Here is a 14920-nt window from a genome sequence, read left to right as displayed (position 1 = left end):
AATTGAATCATGACAGTAGCAGAAATAAGAAACGACCTGGAAATGATAAAATTATTTAAACCAAAATGCAGAACAATTATTAACACTAACAGTCTGTCGTAAGTCCACAGGCAGCAGGAGTCATTAGTGATATCCACAGACTGACGGGCGCCGAGTCCACCGTCTGACCCGAATCTGGTGATCCCCAAAGCCCCCGGTCGGTCCCTTCTGCATTCCTCAGCCTACGAGCTGCAGCTCGGCACGTCCAGGAAGTGAGACGAGTCCTGCGCTGCGTAGAGCTAGACCCCGTCGCACAGTACCGGGTGAGTTTTTTAACACCGTTTAGGGCTGCACTGCTTTCATTCATACAGCTGGCGGTGAGTCTGGAAGCATATGAAAGGCGGGGAGGCAGGAGGAGGCGAGGGCACTCGTCAGGTCGGACTTAGAGTGCAGGCGAGTACGTCGATCTGAGTCAAACCATCAAAAACGCCAGCAGAAAAGACCCGCTTCTTCGTCCAGCACTGGCCATGTGCGCTCAGCTCTGCTTCCCTGAAGCCTCAGCACCAGACACAATAAAGCAACTGCAGACGTGGCGCACGTTTGTGGAGCTTGGTGCAAAACCCGCGCCACGGTCCTTGGAGCGTTTCGAACGCAGATGCGCGGACACGGCGTCGAAGCATAAATGTGAGCAGTGTGTTGGATTTACATCCTCCTTAGCTACTGGTGTTTGTTTTGACACACACAGATTAGACTTACATTAGTGTGTGTGTGTGCTTTCTCATGCTCCAAATGTTATGTGTGGTTGAGGGGAGAGGGTTTTACAGTCTGTTTGCCCTAATTGTCGAATATGCTCTGTGTGTGTGTGTGTGTGTGTGTGTGTGTGTGTGTGTGTGTGTGTGTGTGTGTGTGTGTGGAGATTACTGTGTGGCCTTTGATATTGAAGGGCTTAAAGAAGGATGTGATGGTCTAATCACTCAGTATTTTCCTAGATGGTCTGGACACATACATGCACCTACATATGCTGTGGAGACAGTTTGGAGACTCTACAGACATGTTGACGGCAAACGGTCCCCGAGTGGACGCGAAGCAGGCCACCTGACCACGAACTAAACCTCTCAAACCCTTAAACTTAACCCCGAGACCAGATCTGAGGCAGCGAGGACCGGATGGAGCGTCTCCACTTCCCAGACACTGCATTTATAACCGCTTCTTCGCTTTTCAAAATGTCCCTCATATTCTTAAAATGTCTTAATTTTCCAAAACAATCATTTACAGAAACTTCCCCTTTTCAAAAAAGGTCCTGACTCTAGTGGCTTGATAGTCGAATCAGTGGGGAGTCAGTGAAGAGCGCACACACACACACACACACACTATAAACAACAGAAAAACAGTGTCTGTGTGTGTGTGTGTGTGTGTGTGTGTGTGTGTGTGTGTGTGCAGGGCAACAGTGCTGACGGCCACTGCTGGATTCAGTGAGGTCTGAGTGACATCTAGTGGACAATTCACACACTGGCCATGTTTCTGACTTTTAACCGCTTCATATCGTCATTATTTCTCCCCACCATGTCTGTCACCTGTGAAAACTAGGACACTCCACCCCAAACACTATTCAGTGTCCAGAGACATTCAGTTTACCGTCATGTCCGGCAGAGAAAAAACAGAAAATCCTCACGTTTGAGAAGCTGCAAGCAGCGAATTTTGCCATTCTCGCTTTAAAAAAATGACTAAAACCATTATTCACTTATAAAAGCAGGTGGATTCATTTTCTGTCGGTCGACTAATCGTTGCAGCTCTGACTTTCTTTCCCTTTTACCTCTGACGTGTCCAGTTGTTACTCCCTTGTTCCCCATTGTCCCGTTTTTCTTCCACTGTTCCTACATTTAAGTACCAGTTGGAACCGGTCAGTATTTTACCGGGACCTGATTCGAACAGTGAAACCGTTTAACAAAGTCTTACCAGCAATTCTCATAAAATCGGGAGGAGTCATTAAGTATCAAGCTGATGAAAGAGAGGACCCTGAACTAGACGCTGTGGTTTTTAAAAAAAATGCCAGAATTGACCCGGGTTTATTTGCCCCCTCTGACCCAAAACCAGCTCCGCCGTAGCCCACGTCTTTAAATCCGAGCGAAACCAAAGCTGACGGCCGTATATGGCCCAGAGCCGGCCCGCATTTGGTTCCCTGGCACCAGAGTACAGCTGACACCGGAAACCTGTGATGCAGGCTGGTGCGTGTGGGCTAGGCTAAGCAGGAGAGCACAAATGTCTGTCAGTCCAAATGTAGTTTTACTGGACTACAGAGACCATCAGCCCACGCGCCCTCTATGCCCGGCGAGATTTTCCTTTAAAAGATCTGGAGGGAGACGTGACCATGTTGGTGCAGAGTGGAGAAGAGAAGGAGGGAGAGAGAGAGAGAGAGAGAGAGCAGAACGGGTTCTTGACTCGTTCTTTACCTTCCTCCTCTGTTAAAGGGACAGTTTTTGCTTTCGGCCCAGGATGTCCGGAGCCGAATCAGCAGGAAGGAAACTGGTGTCAGTGGACTTTGAGGTCTTCGGCCACGTTCAGGGTCTGTACGCTCGACGCTCCTCTCCCTTCTGCTCCGCCGCGTGGGCCCGAGGCTGTAAAACGATCCGCTGCTTCCTAATTTAGCAGCAGGCAGGGCTCTGCTGCAGCGGGATCCTGCAGCCTCGGGGCGGATTATCACAAATTTACGCCGTGGAAATGAAAAAGGCCAAAGCGGCTCTTGTGAGCGGCTAAAGGAGTTTTAGACACGAGCGCTTGTAATGAATCTCCCCTGTTTTCTGCTGACATGTCTTGAGTCCTGGTCTCTGTCTTGTCATTTCCACAGGAGTCTGTTTCAGAATGGTGAGTGTCCCCCCGGGACTCGCTGCCTCAGCCTTGTCCCCAAAACAAAGAGTTCAGCTCGCACTGACCCTCAACCTGAACCTGTACTAACCCCGTGAGACTTCAGTACCAGCTGTAGTCCACTAACCGGGATGCCTGAGGTCTCTAGCGACCCAGGACTGTCTGGCTCCTTCCGTTCCTTCAGTCAAACACTCGACTCCCTGCCGATCCTTGACTTGCTTGTGTTTAAACATCGTTTTTCTAACGCTCTTCTCCTGGAAGTCCACGGGGTCGCCGGTGACTACATTTTTTATTTCCGGGAGACCGGACTCAAGTCGCAGCAGGTGATGTTTTCTCCAGCCTGGCCTCGCGGCGGCGCTGTTGTCTCACGGTTGCTGCTCGTACTCGCTGACCGTCCCAGTGGCGTGACTGTGCGGCGGGTTTAGCGTCCTGAGGCCGGTGAGGGACGAGGGCCTCGTTTCTGTGCCGTTTATGAACCCGCTCGCCTTAAGATGAACAGAAGGGGCTCAGACAGCGTGATTCGGCACGAGGCGTCCCCGGGCCCCGGGGAGCCGCTGGGGCACGCGTCGGTACCGGACCGACCGCCTCTGACGCCTCACCCGGTGCCACCCTTGGGTCAAGGCCGAAGCAGGCCGGCGTCCGCGTCTAGCTCAGGGCGCTCCCGTGCCCGGGTCCGTCCCCGCTGAGCAGCTCGCACGGCCGCGGACTCTCGGCCTCGTCTTCGGGTCTCAGGTCTTCGCTGCCAGAACCTCCTCGGATCCGGGGCTGAAAACACGCTCGGATCGCGAATGACAGGTGACGCACCAACGTGGACAGGTACCGGTCTCCGCGCGTCGAGCCCCGGATCAGACCGGCGGGGCTGAGAACTCCGTGGCGCAGGTCCACAGACCTCTCCCGGAATCCTCTCGTTGTGTGTCGCTGAACGCAACCCTCTGTTGTTCCAGTAGTCCGGTACTAACCCCCCCCCCCTCCGGTCAGTACACAGAGAGGGAGGGTCTGCGGCTCGGGCTGGTCGGCTGGGTGAAGAACACCTACAGCGGGACGGTGGTGGGCCAGGTCCAGGGTCCCGCAGACGCGGTGGAGGAGATGTGAGTGCACACGCTTACACTGCAACGCAACACAAACACGGTGCAACGCAGTCACGTCGTTGTTTGGTCTCGGGTCAGCTGGAATGAGACCGGTTCCGGGCTTCACACACCGTTTTTATCAGCCCGCTCTCCGGCCACCGGACGGCGCCGTTTCCCCCCCAGAGGCATCAGCGTCGCACCTTCTCGCGGCCTCGCCTCCTTCACCCTGAACTCTTCCCTGTCCCATCGGGTCTGTGAAGAGCCGGGCTCGGTTTTAATCAGGGCGGTGAAGAAATAAACATTAGCACCGGTAAAATCAGCCGGACTCAGTAGCTGGCAAACGGAGAAGCAGGCAAGTAGCAGTTGTTCCAATTTAAAATAATTAGAATCAAAGTTCTGATGATGATAATAATAACAGAGGCGGTTTAGTGGAAGGAAAACAGAGCAGACTGCAACGACACCAACTCAACTTCGCTCTTAAACACATCGAGTCGTGATTCGTTTCGCACTTTGATACGAGGTAGTTGCTTTATTGTGCTTCATCATCGCAGTGGTTCGTATTGTAAGTTGTGACCTGTTCATATTCAAGCAAAAGGTGAATCACAGGTGCAAAAAGAACTCAAGGTATGTTACAACATTTCTGTCGTGGAAGGGGGAAGCTGCGGCCGCTCGTCGCCACAGGTGAGATTTTGACTTATAAACCCTCAGGACTCTTCGCTTGCCACTTAATAACTTTAACAAATATCAGACGGCAAAGTGGAGTCAGATTCGAAACGACAGACGCGTAAAACCACATAATGCAAATACAAAAACACAAATATAAATAATCCCACTATTGTGAGGGAGGAAGGAGGAGAGAGGCTGATTTATTCAGACTAAACCATCATATTTTCTGTAGCAGTTCAACCACCGATGATGTTTTAGTTGGTTCCTCTTTTGCTCTTTTCCCTCTGTTGTAACATTGTTGTTCTGGGGGAGAAAAGGCATTTGAAAGCATCATTTAAGTCTCCGGGAAGTTTTGATGGAAATTTCTGGCAATTTTTCTACAATATTTTCTGTACTCAGTGAACATTTCAGTGGCCGGAGCCAGTGACGTTTGAGGATTTTCGTCTGGGGACTGACTTGAATCTCTCCCTGTAACTAGTGCCGGGAGGTTCGGGTTTGGTTGCGTTGTTTTTTTACGGCGGTAAATACCGGGAGCAGTATTTCGAGTTTTCCAGTTTTGAGAGCTCTGCACCTTTCAGGCCACAGAGAGCAGGACACGCTACCATGATACGCAGGTATCAAGTGGACGTAAAGCAACGCGCTTCGTTATCCTCCCAAACCACTGAGCTGCAGGCTGCGTAGAGCTGACGACCGATGTAACTGAGAACTGTTTGCGCTCAAATCAGCGTGATAATTGTGTCGATGCTGCGCGTTTATTCGGTCGTCCTGAACGACAGCGCCTAGCGGTGTAAACACGATTCGTATCGAACTGGCAGAAGAACCAGTAGAAAAGAGTAGTTCGTTCATCTTGGTCCAGCACTAGTTGGGACCCCTTAAAGACGCTTTGTCTGCGTTCGCCCCCCGAGGCTCAGTTTCCAGACGTCTTCAAGTCGGGAGACGTTCAACCAAAGAACGACTTTTTTCTTCTCCTTCTTGCAGTTTGTCATTGAAATACATTTCAGAGGCCAGAGGAGGTAAAACTGTCAGATCTCTCGCCCAGAAACTGTAAAGGTTGGACAGAAATCTGAAAATACGAACATCACCTGCATCAGAAATGCGTTTCCTTCTTTCTTATTCCTTCAGATTTATCCCACATCTTTCATCCACACGTCTTCTTCTGTTCCATCACAATACTCCAGAGAAACGATCTTTCACTCACGGATCCGATTAAATCTTAGTTCATGGACTCATCTTTGCAGAATTATCATGCGATGCCTCTGATAGTTACACAAACACAAACTCCACCTCGTCCCCGTCCCCTTTCCCGTCTCCTCCTGCGTTGATCGATCGGTAAGAACCAATACTCGATCGTGAAACTGAAGCCGGCGCTCAGCCTGTTTTCACATCCTGCCTCTGTCCGGTGGGAGTGATGTCACCGGGGTGTGGATGTCTCATTCAGAAGATGTCACCGCCTCCAGGGGTCTGCTGCTCTCTTCGCTCCCACACACACACGGTGTTTGTTTTTGACTCCTTGCAGCACCAGGCGGGTGGAGTTTACTGAACCAGAGCTGCTGAGATTCAAAAACCAGAAGCTCGTTTTAAAAAAACCATGTTTTGTTGCAGGAAATGGAAAGTTATTTATTATATTGCCAAATGTGCCGTTTGAATAATGATGATGCCTGAGGCCAGATTCAGACACTGGTGCCTGCGACAGCGCGTCACAGCAGCACATCTACTGATACATTTTCACATCACTTTCATCCTTTAACGTTATTAAAGCGCGGATTCCCATTCGCTCACGTTCTGTAATTGGTTTATTTATTCATTCATCCATGCGCTTGGCATGAATGAAAAGCGATGAATGAAAAAGGGAGGGAGTGTTTCTCTTTTTTCCTTTTTTCCTTTTTTTTTGCTGCTTCTTCCCCACAACACGAGGGGAGGACATTGACGATCCGACAAGAGATGAATCTCCTCAACGGCTTCAAATTGGCTCATTCACGGTGGTTCGTGGTCTGTTTAAGGGCGGGTGCACAGTTTTTGCAGTCTGTCTTAAAACCACAGTCGGGTGCCCATGTGGACACCAGGAAACTGGTTCTGCTTGGGGTAGTCACTCGCCCTGTTCAGACCGGATCCCGTCCCAAAACCGTTCCAGTGTAATCGATCGTCCTCGTTTTGTGTAAAAATGCATTTCAGAGTTTATCTGAAGTTTATCTGAGGTTTCAGCAGGTTGAGTTCATCAGCGTTTCAGTCTTTGACAGTCAGGATTTTCTGCTCCCACTAAAGAACCCAGTCCATTGTTTAATGTCATGTCTGTCCCACTTCTGTACGTCAAGTGTTTGTCCAGATTTTGTACTAATAAGACTGAAACTGACCTGGGAACAGATCTCTCCAGGGCCCGTGTAAACAGGAGCAGCGCTTACGGCAAGAGAAACACCAGTGTCAGTGTTCACATGTGCCCCTGAACGTGGTTTTTAGACAGACTTAAAAACCGTGACCCTGTCCTTTAAACTGGTTTTCCTTTCTTCCTGCTCAGGGGCGGATGGCCAAGTTACAGTGTGTATTTATCACAGTGTTCTCAATCAGGCGAACATGTCGTGTGTCTTTACAACAATGTGTTGGCGCTAAAATCAGACTTTCCGTGTCCTGTTTTATTTATAGTTTGGTTTATTTCCTTTCATAATTTTTCTCTCTGCGCTGCCACGTCCCTCGTCAGGTTTCTTCTCTAACTCTGTTCAGGCTCTGTGAATTCTTGGTTAAGCCTGTTGTGTGTCTGTCCTATGACAGAACCAAATCAGATGAATCTTCTGGGGGCAAAAACCCCACCCACCTGGCACTTACAAGGAGTCAAACCCAACGCTCCCTTGTGCCAGTTCACCGTAGTGAAGCAAACAGCAGTGTGGAGTACTTTTTTCCAGTAAGTGTAATGTAATGTAATTTGTTTTTATAACTTGACATGAAGGAGAGTTTTATTTTCTGTATCAGGAAGTCCAGCTCTGGGTTTGGACCTTTGATTACATCTGGATCCAGAACCGAGAAACAGAAAGGAGAGTTTGAAGGAAGTGAAGGCTGATTTTGGCTTTGTGCTATGGTTTGGTTAAATAACCCATAAATCATTTTTGACCTCACTGTGACTCTTATACGCAGACTGATTAACACTCACTTTCATTGAGGAGATTACACACACACACACACACACACACACACACACGCACGCACATGCACACACACACACACACACGCAGGCACACGCACTTGATCTCTAGTATTTCCGTCCATTATATCAGGAATCCTTTCCGTGCTAACGCGCTCACTCTCACGTCCTTCCTGTCGACTCCACTTTCACCATGACCTCACTTCCTGCCAAGCCTGGGAAACAGGAGGCAGCTGTTCCTCTGGGTGGAGGAAGGGTGGGGGGGGGGGGCAATGGATGAAAGAGAGGAGTGGATGGAGGAGGGATGAAGGGAGAGGAAAAGAAAGACGGAAAGCACAGGTGGACAAAGGGAGAAGGAAGGAGACGATGAAGGAGAGAGACGGAAGTGGGTGTAAGAAAAATAAGACAAAAAACAGGGATGCAAGGACAGGAAAAAGAAAGAAGTGAAACCAAAATTTCTCCCCATTTTGGAATTTTCTGGGGCAAAAACCCAGTTGAAGAGTGAAAAACAACATGGGAAGATAAAGGAGAAAAGATAGAGGGGAGGGAAGAAGGAAGAGAGAGAAAAAGAGACGTGACAGATGCTTGACACACATGAACCGGATTAGATGAATCCAGGAACATGACAGAAAGACAGAGTGTGTGCTCTTGAATGTTCACCTTTTATGGGAGACAGTTCTTATGAGAAACTGGCCTCAGATGATGTTTGTGCACTGTTGTTGCCTTCGGCACCGTGAATCCTCCTACACTGGACGGACAGTATTAGGCCTGATTATAAGGGAGACGCGACTTTACTGGACAGAAACAGCGAGGAGACGACGGGAAGCGGGGGGAGAGAGGGGTGCAGTTCGTGGGCGGCCCTATACCACAGGGGGCGCCCAAACTCCCGAACCACTGATTAAGAGTATGACTGTTTGATGAGCTGCCAGGTTGTTGACCAGCTGCGTGCAGACACAGCCTGGTCCGATCCGATGCCGAAAGATCCGTCATGAACTCTAACACGCTTGTTTCTCGCCGTTGTCTTTTGTAGAGAGGTGACAGGAAACGAGGGGAGAGGGTGGTGGGACATCCCCCTGCTGGACTAGAACCGGGGACGTTGCAGGTCATGGTCAGTGCTCCAGGTGCGTTGGCTACCAGGGCGCCCCGAGCTGCTTTTAATATTAGTGGAGAGGTGGCTGAGCTGATCCCGACTGAGACTGTGCTGCGAAAGAAACAAAAGTGAGCTTCGCCTCAGAACAGACAGAGCTTACTTCTCTTCTTTTTCTTTTTCCTTTCTCACGTCTTTCACACTTTGAAAGCAGGACTGCACGGCGCTGCAGTCCTGAAACACCCTTTCCGGTTTACTGGAACTGTGGATGGACCAAACGGATCGAGGTTTTCGGATTCAGTGCGCGTAAAAAACAATCCGCCCAGCGTCAGGGAAGGGGACGGGCTGGCCGGTGCAGATTAGTCTACCATTCAGAAAACTGGGCCTGAACATTCAGGTTTGTACCTGTAAACTTAGGTTTGGAAGCTTGTGCATTTAGGTTTCTGCCAGCAAACTCCATGAAATAAGGCCCAAACCTCATTGCACCGGCTCACGACATTAAATTTACAGGTGCGAATCTAAACGTAGAGGCTCACGGAACTAATGTTACGGATACCGCACTCTGTTTTCGAGCACACCTTTTTTTTAATGATGAGGATATTGCAGAGAAGGGCACCGCTCACCTTCTCCCTTTTCAGTCGGTGACAGTGTCTTTTGACCGTAACCACCATCGCTCCCTAACCCCGACCGGGTAGTTTTTGTCGCTGACCAGATGTGACCCACAGAGGTGGCAAAGTCAGGGAACACTCACATGGGTCACTTTGGATGAAGTGACACTAATGTAGTCTTTTAGTTTGGTAGACTTGCTGCTCTGTGGGGACCCAGTTGAGGCTGAGGACGGTTTTGATCCCAGCCTCAGACTTGATTTTAGACATAAGATCAGAAATATCTCTCGACGTCTCATGATGGTTAAAGGAAAATTCCAGTTTATTTAATGTGGGTCTTATTTTTGTAATTCTGTCCAGAAACACTGTGTGAACGTATCGTATGTAATGAAAACATTGTACTGACTGTTTAGGTGTTTAGGTGATAATTTTACATCTCACCTTCACAATCTCTTCAACTAAGTTTGTCTAACGTGCTGTTTTCGTTCCAACGTGTGTGATCGTCCGACTGCTCCTGTTTCTGACCCGTCAGACTTTTTTTTCTTACTGATGCCACCGTGTTGACGGGTCTCGGCTGTTAACTTGCTGAGTAACATGTTCAAAATGATGGACACAGCTACAAAAGCGAGACCCGAGCGGTAGTGACTGGACGTGTCTTCTCGGTCAGAGGCCAGGGAATGTGTTACGTCGCCGCAGGTCCTCACAAGGATAGAGGTACACCCGTGCCGTGTGTGTGGATCACAGGGATCGGTGTGTCGTTTTAGAGCAAAATGGCAGCAGATTACAAACCATCAAACATCCAGCTGCTGGAGACTTAACACTAAGCTGTGTGTGTGTGTGTGTGTGTGTGTGAGATACAGTAGAGTAGTAGGTCATGGAGCAGATCCGTCGACTGTGGATGGAGAAGTTTTTTGGCCATAGAAGAAGAAGTAGGACAGCTCCCCTCTCTTTCATAAACTATCTCGCTCTCTCTCTCCCGTCCTCTACTCTACTCTTGCTCGCTCTGTCTTTCTGGCTGAGCTTCAGTCAGTGCAGCTACACGGACATGACCCTGATCCCCTGCAATCTCCTCTAATCCACACACACACACACACACACACACACACACACACACACACACACACAGAATCATCAGATGGTCAGAAAAACAATCAGTCAGTGGTAAAACCGACTCTTTCTGCTGCAGAACGCACTCAGATTCTTGGGGTTATATATAGCTGAAGCAATGTTTCTCTTTTCCCATCATGCCCTTGGTTGTGCAGATGCTGGCTTGATCCCCAAATTTTTTTTTTTTTTTGCTCTACATTTTTTCCCATGAGCATTGGGGCCCACGGCGATGACGTCAATATGTCTGTCCAACTACTACTTTCACAAAGACGGGACCACTGGGACTGGATTTATGTCTCTGTAGGGGCGGAGGACTGATTAAACCGCTACTGGTTTTCACCCCAACTCCAGTAATAATTACAGCCGCAATTACCTACTGTTTCTGTGCGAACCGGCTGGTCCTCCTGTAATTTACGTCCAGTGCAGAGTGAGATCCTTTCCGCAGGAGGAGCTGCTGGTCCTACCATCGGCTCCTGTCTGCAGTGTAGCCATGGACGTACAGACAAGGAAACTTAAAAATCTGATAATCCTCAGGCAAGTTCTGGAGTGTCTTTTATTCAGGGATTTCTAAGTGGATTTATGGAGGTTATTCCCGATGGAGATCAGATTCATGCCCCACCTCTCCCTGTGATGTTGCTCTGAACTGAATGTTTCTCTTCTCTCTCTTCTTTCTGTCCGTGTCCTCCACAGGAAGGTGTGGTTGAGTAAAGAAGGAAGTCCGTCCAGTCGGATCACCAGAGCGTCCTTCACCAACCAGAGGACCATCGATAAGGTGGAGCTCTCTGGCTTCAGGACTCGCTTCTGACCAAACAATCAAACCTACCCCGAAGAACCTTCTCCTGAGAGCTGCTTCTAGCGTTCAGACCTGTTTCATAACTAAATGTAATGGTTTGACTTAGATTTTATTGTCCGCGCTCTTATGAATTCTATGAACGAAGGCTGTTGCAGGAGTTTCAATTGTTCGTAGGAAGACTGGTTTTGAGTCCAGTCACTCTGGAAAAGAACAGTGGAAGTTGAGCTCACCCGCTGTTTCGGGCCGAAAGTGCTCTGTAAGAAAAGTAAATATATGGTAATATTTTATTTTCTGAAGAGGCAAAAAAAGGCTTGACGTTATGTATCAGCAGAGCCAAAGCAGTAAAACCCCACTGCTTTGAGGAAAAACGCTCGTCTGAAGCAGTTGAAGTCACTACGTGTGTAAATTATATGTCATTATACGCTGTTTAAAACTGTTTGTAGAAAAATGAAACAGTGCTGGTTAAACTCTGTGTTTCTGTGTGATCCTTAAAGGAATACTTCAACATTTTGGGAAAGTTAGATGTTCAGATCGATACCGCTCTCGTGTCTGTACGGCACATTTGAAGCTACTGCTAGAAGCCACTTAGCTTAGCATTAAAGCTGTAAACAGAGGGCTAGCCTAGCTCTGTTCAAAGGTAACAAAATCCAACCACTTGCAGTGGTGGGAAGTAACTAAGTACATTTATCCAAGTACCGTACTTTAGTACAAATTTGAGTTACTTGTGCTTTACTTGAGTATTTCCATTGTATTCTCCATTACATTTATTTTTGCAGCTGTAGTTACTTGTTACTTTTCAGATTAAGATTCAGACACGATAGGCTTAGAAAATACAATTCATGGTTAAAGACTAAAACAGTAGCTCCAAACATTTTTGTTCTGTGACCTCAAAACTACAAAGGGACACGACAAGGGGCTCAAACTGACTCAGGGCCCCTTGTCATGTTTCAGACATCTGTGAGTGTCCCCCAAGAAACTTCGGACCTTTAACTTCCAAACTTCTGATGTGGTTTCATTGAAAAGATGTTTTTAGCCCCAGGAAGTAAAATAATCCAGTGGACTGAACTCTCTCCCTGTCTATGACGTAGCTAAAAGCAGCTCCACCTGGAGCAGCTCCAACAGTAAAACTCTGCCGAGGCCTCCGTGACTCAGGATCAATGATCACGTCAGAGAGAATCAGAGACCAGTCACAGGAGACAGGTCCCTGCACAATGAAGTACTTTTACTGTGATACTTTAACTACAGGAAGTACTTTTACTGTGATACTGGAACTACAGGAAGTACTTTTACTGTGATACTGTGATACTGGAACTACAGGAAGTACTTTTACTGTGATACTTTAACTAAAGGAAGTACTTTTACTGTGACACTTTGAGTAGATCTTGCAGTACTTGTGGAGTACTGGAGTATGTTTACATTGTTATATTGGTACTTTCACTAAAGTAAAAGATCTGAGTTACTACTTCCACCACTGTCCACCAGCACCACTAAAGCTTACTGACTGACACATTGTAGACTCCAGTTAAGGTTAAGGTGAAAAACCTTAAACTCAAACAGTAAATTTGGGTTAAAGAGACATGAAAAATACGCCAATGAGGCAGCTCTGAGGAGGAAGACGGACCTTTTAGACTTAACTGACCCCACCACCTTTTCTTTTACATCCTCAGGGTAAACTTCACAGTCTGGGCGCCACTGCTCCACGGGCTCGATGAGTATAGATAAATCATCAGCGCGTCGTTTGCTCATTAGTTGTATCGCTTTAACTCTACGTGGAAAATGTCCTCACATCTCCATCGGATCCGCGGGTTTTAACGTGCTTTTCTTCCCCGTCAGGCTCAGACGTTGAAGAAATCGAGCTGATTTCGAGGCCTCGACTTTCACCGGTAATTAAACTCGAGAATCCTTGACAACTGAATATCGGCGTCGTCGTCAGCATTCATCGCCGTAACTGTTGATTCCTTCCCAATGGTGAGAGCCTCTAGTTGTTCGGCAGGTTGCTGGTTTGAATCCCAGGGCCGTGGCTGAGGTCTATCGCTCTGTGTCTATACACGTCACTGGATGATGTAAACAAACAAACACACCTCTGCAACGGTGTTGTTACATAACGGCCCGTCACGTGAACCGATTACCTGCCATCTGATCCGATTAAACCGCGGCAAGAGAAACCCGGATCGGCTGCCATGGCAACGACAACAAAAACCCTGACACAGCAGGAGCAGAGCTCCTGATCACTGCAGCGACCGAGTGTCCGTGTGTGTGTGTGTGTGTGTGTGTGTGTGTGTCACAGTGCTTAAAGACCAACTCTCTGCTGGAAATGGACGCCTTGTCGTCATGCCAACTCGCCTCGAGACATTACTCACACTCACACACACACACACACACAATCAGGACAAGAGAGGAGGAGGTGTTAGTGTGTGTTTGAGGAGGATCTTAAATCAATGACATGCTTACGTAACGCAGTAAGACACGCACTCACTCACACACACACACACTGCTTGAGCACAGGATGGCCAGACTGTTGACCCTTCATCCACTGTTATGCAAATTGTATGTGTGTGTGTCTGTTTGTGTGTGTGTAAGAGAGAGAGAGAGAGAGAGAGAGAGAGAGAGAGAGAGTGGGGTGAAGGGGTTTTAATGGAGTAAAAGCCACAGGTTGTGTCTCCAGAGAAAATACCAAGAACTAGCAACTCTCTTGCTCTTTAATTATCCTAAAAGCCTCTGTATATATATATATATATATATATATATACCCAATGTAGCCCAATACAACAGGCCTGTAATAAATCCTCCTTCGTGAAGGTTCTAATGTTCAGTTTTTGTTCAAACCGCCTCAGAGACGTGTGTCATGGTCACTTTGGAGGCTAACGTTCGTGGCGCTGTTGACCTGTGTCGCGTTATGCTGACGGGTGTTCCGTTTATTTTGTCCACCCCATTTGTATCACTGAGGGTGGGCTGGATAACACGAACCTGTGTCCGACATGTTCTGCAACTTTCCAAAACCGACGGTCTGACGTTCCCGCCCGCCTCCCGCCGTGATTGGTCAGCTGTGTGGAGGCGAGACAGGAGCCAGGGTTTGAATTGTTTCATTTCTTACACAACTGTTTGTTTCACTTTTCATGTGCACAACCAAGTGCAACCCTACGAATGTCTTCCAGGAGAGAGTGCCTGAAAATGCCCACGTTATCATATTCATATTTTATATTTATTCTTGACGTGGTCAAACAACATGTCGTATAAAACCAGTTCTTTTCTAGCGCTCAACTCAGCCTCCCCGCGATGTATTTCATGTCTTACCATGTTGTCACGCTGTGTGTTCAGGCCGTTCAGAAGTCTGAACGTCAGCTAAAAAGGTCCCTCTGTTACAGACGGAGTGCTTCTCAGATTGTCGAACAGTGTCTGAACTTGGCCTTTTCCCTCCGTCTCAAAGCAAAACCGTCTGCCGCGAAAAAGCCGCGTCATGTCAAGGGACAGCCTTCATTTGAACTGGCGATTCAGATTCAACTCAAGAAATTCTGATTCAGGTACAGGCCTAAGTTTTTCGTCTGCGTACTTGAGCGAAGCAGAATTCCTGCTTGTTTTTCACTGATGTTCTCCCTCTTGGATCGTGAATGAAGGTTTCACTAC

At 48.0% G+C, this 14920-nt stretch overlaps 1 protein-coding gene across 2 annotated transcripts; it reads left to right on the top strand.

Annotated features, from left to right (window-relative positions):
* The first annotated feature begins 2061 nt into the window (after positions 1-2061).
* On the top strand, positions 2062-11715 carry LOC120796945 (acylphosphatase-2-like). 2 transcript variants are annotated; one of them, XM_040140148.1, is made up of 4 exons: positions 2062-2542; positions 2825-2841; positions 3820-3929; positions 11194-11715. In XM_040140148.1, the coding sequence occupies exons 1-4, from the start codon at positions 2473-2475 to the stop codon at positions 11306-11308; spliced, it is 312 nt and encodes a 103-aa protein (XP_039996082.1). In that variant the 5' UTR covers positions 2062-2472; the 3' UTR covers positions 11309-11715. The 2 variants fall into 2 exon arrangements, with proteins under 2 accessions (XP_039996082.1, XP_039996083.1); XM_040140149.1 differs by lacking the exons at positions 2062-2542; positions 2825-2841; positions 3820-3929 and adding an exon at positions 7245-7467.
* Positions 11716-14920: the final 3205 nt, after the last annotated feature.

The sequence above is a fragment of the Xiphias gladius genome, chromosome 11, assembly GCF_016859285.1.
Source record: "Xiphias gladius isolate SHS-SW01 ecotype Sanya breed wild chromosome 11, ASM1685928v1, whole genome shotgun sequence".
Taxonomy (NCBI): Eukaryota; Metazoa; Chordata; class Actinopteri; order Istiophoriformes; family Xiphiidae; genus Xiphias; species Xiphias gladius.
This window is presented reverse-complemented; position numbering and strand designations above follow the sequence as displayed.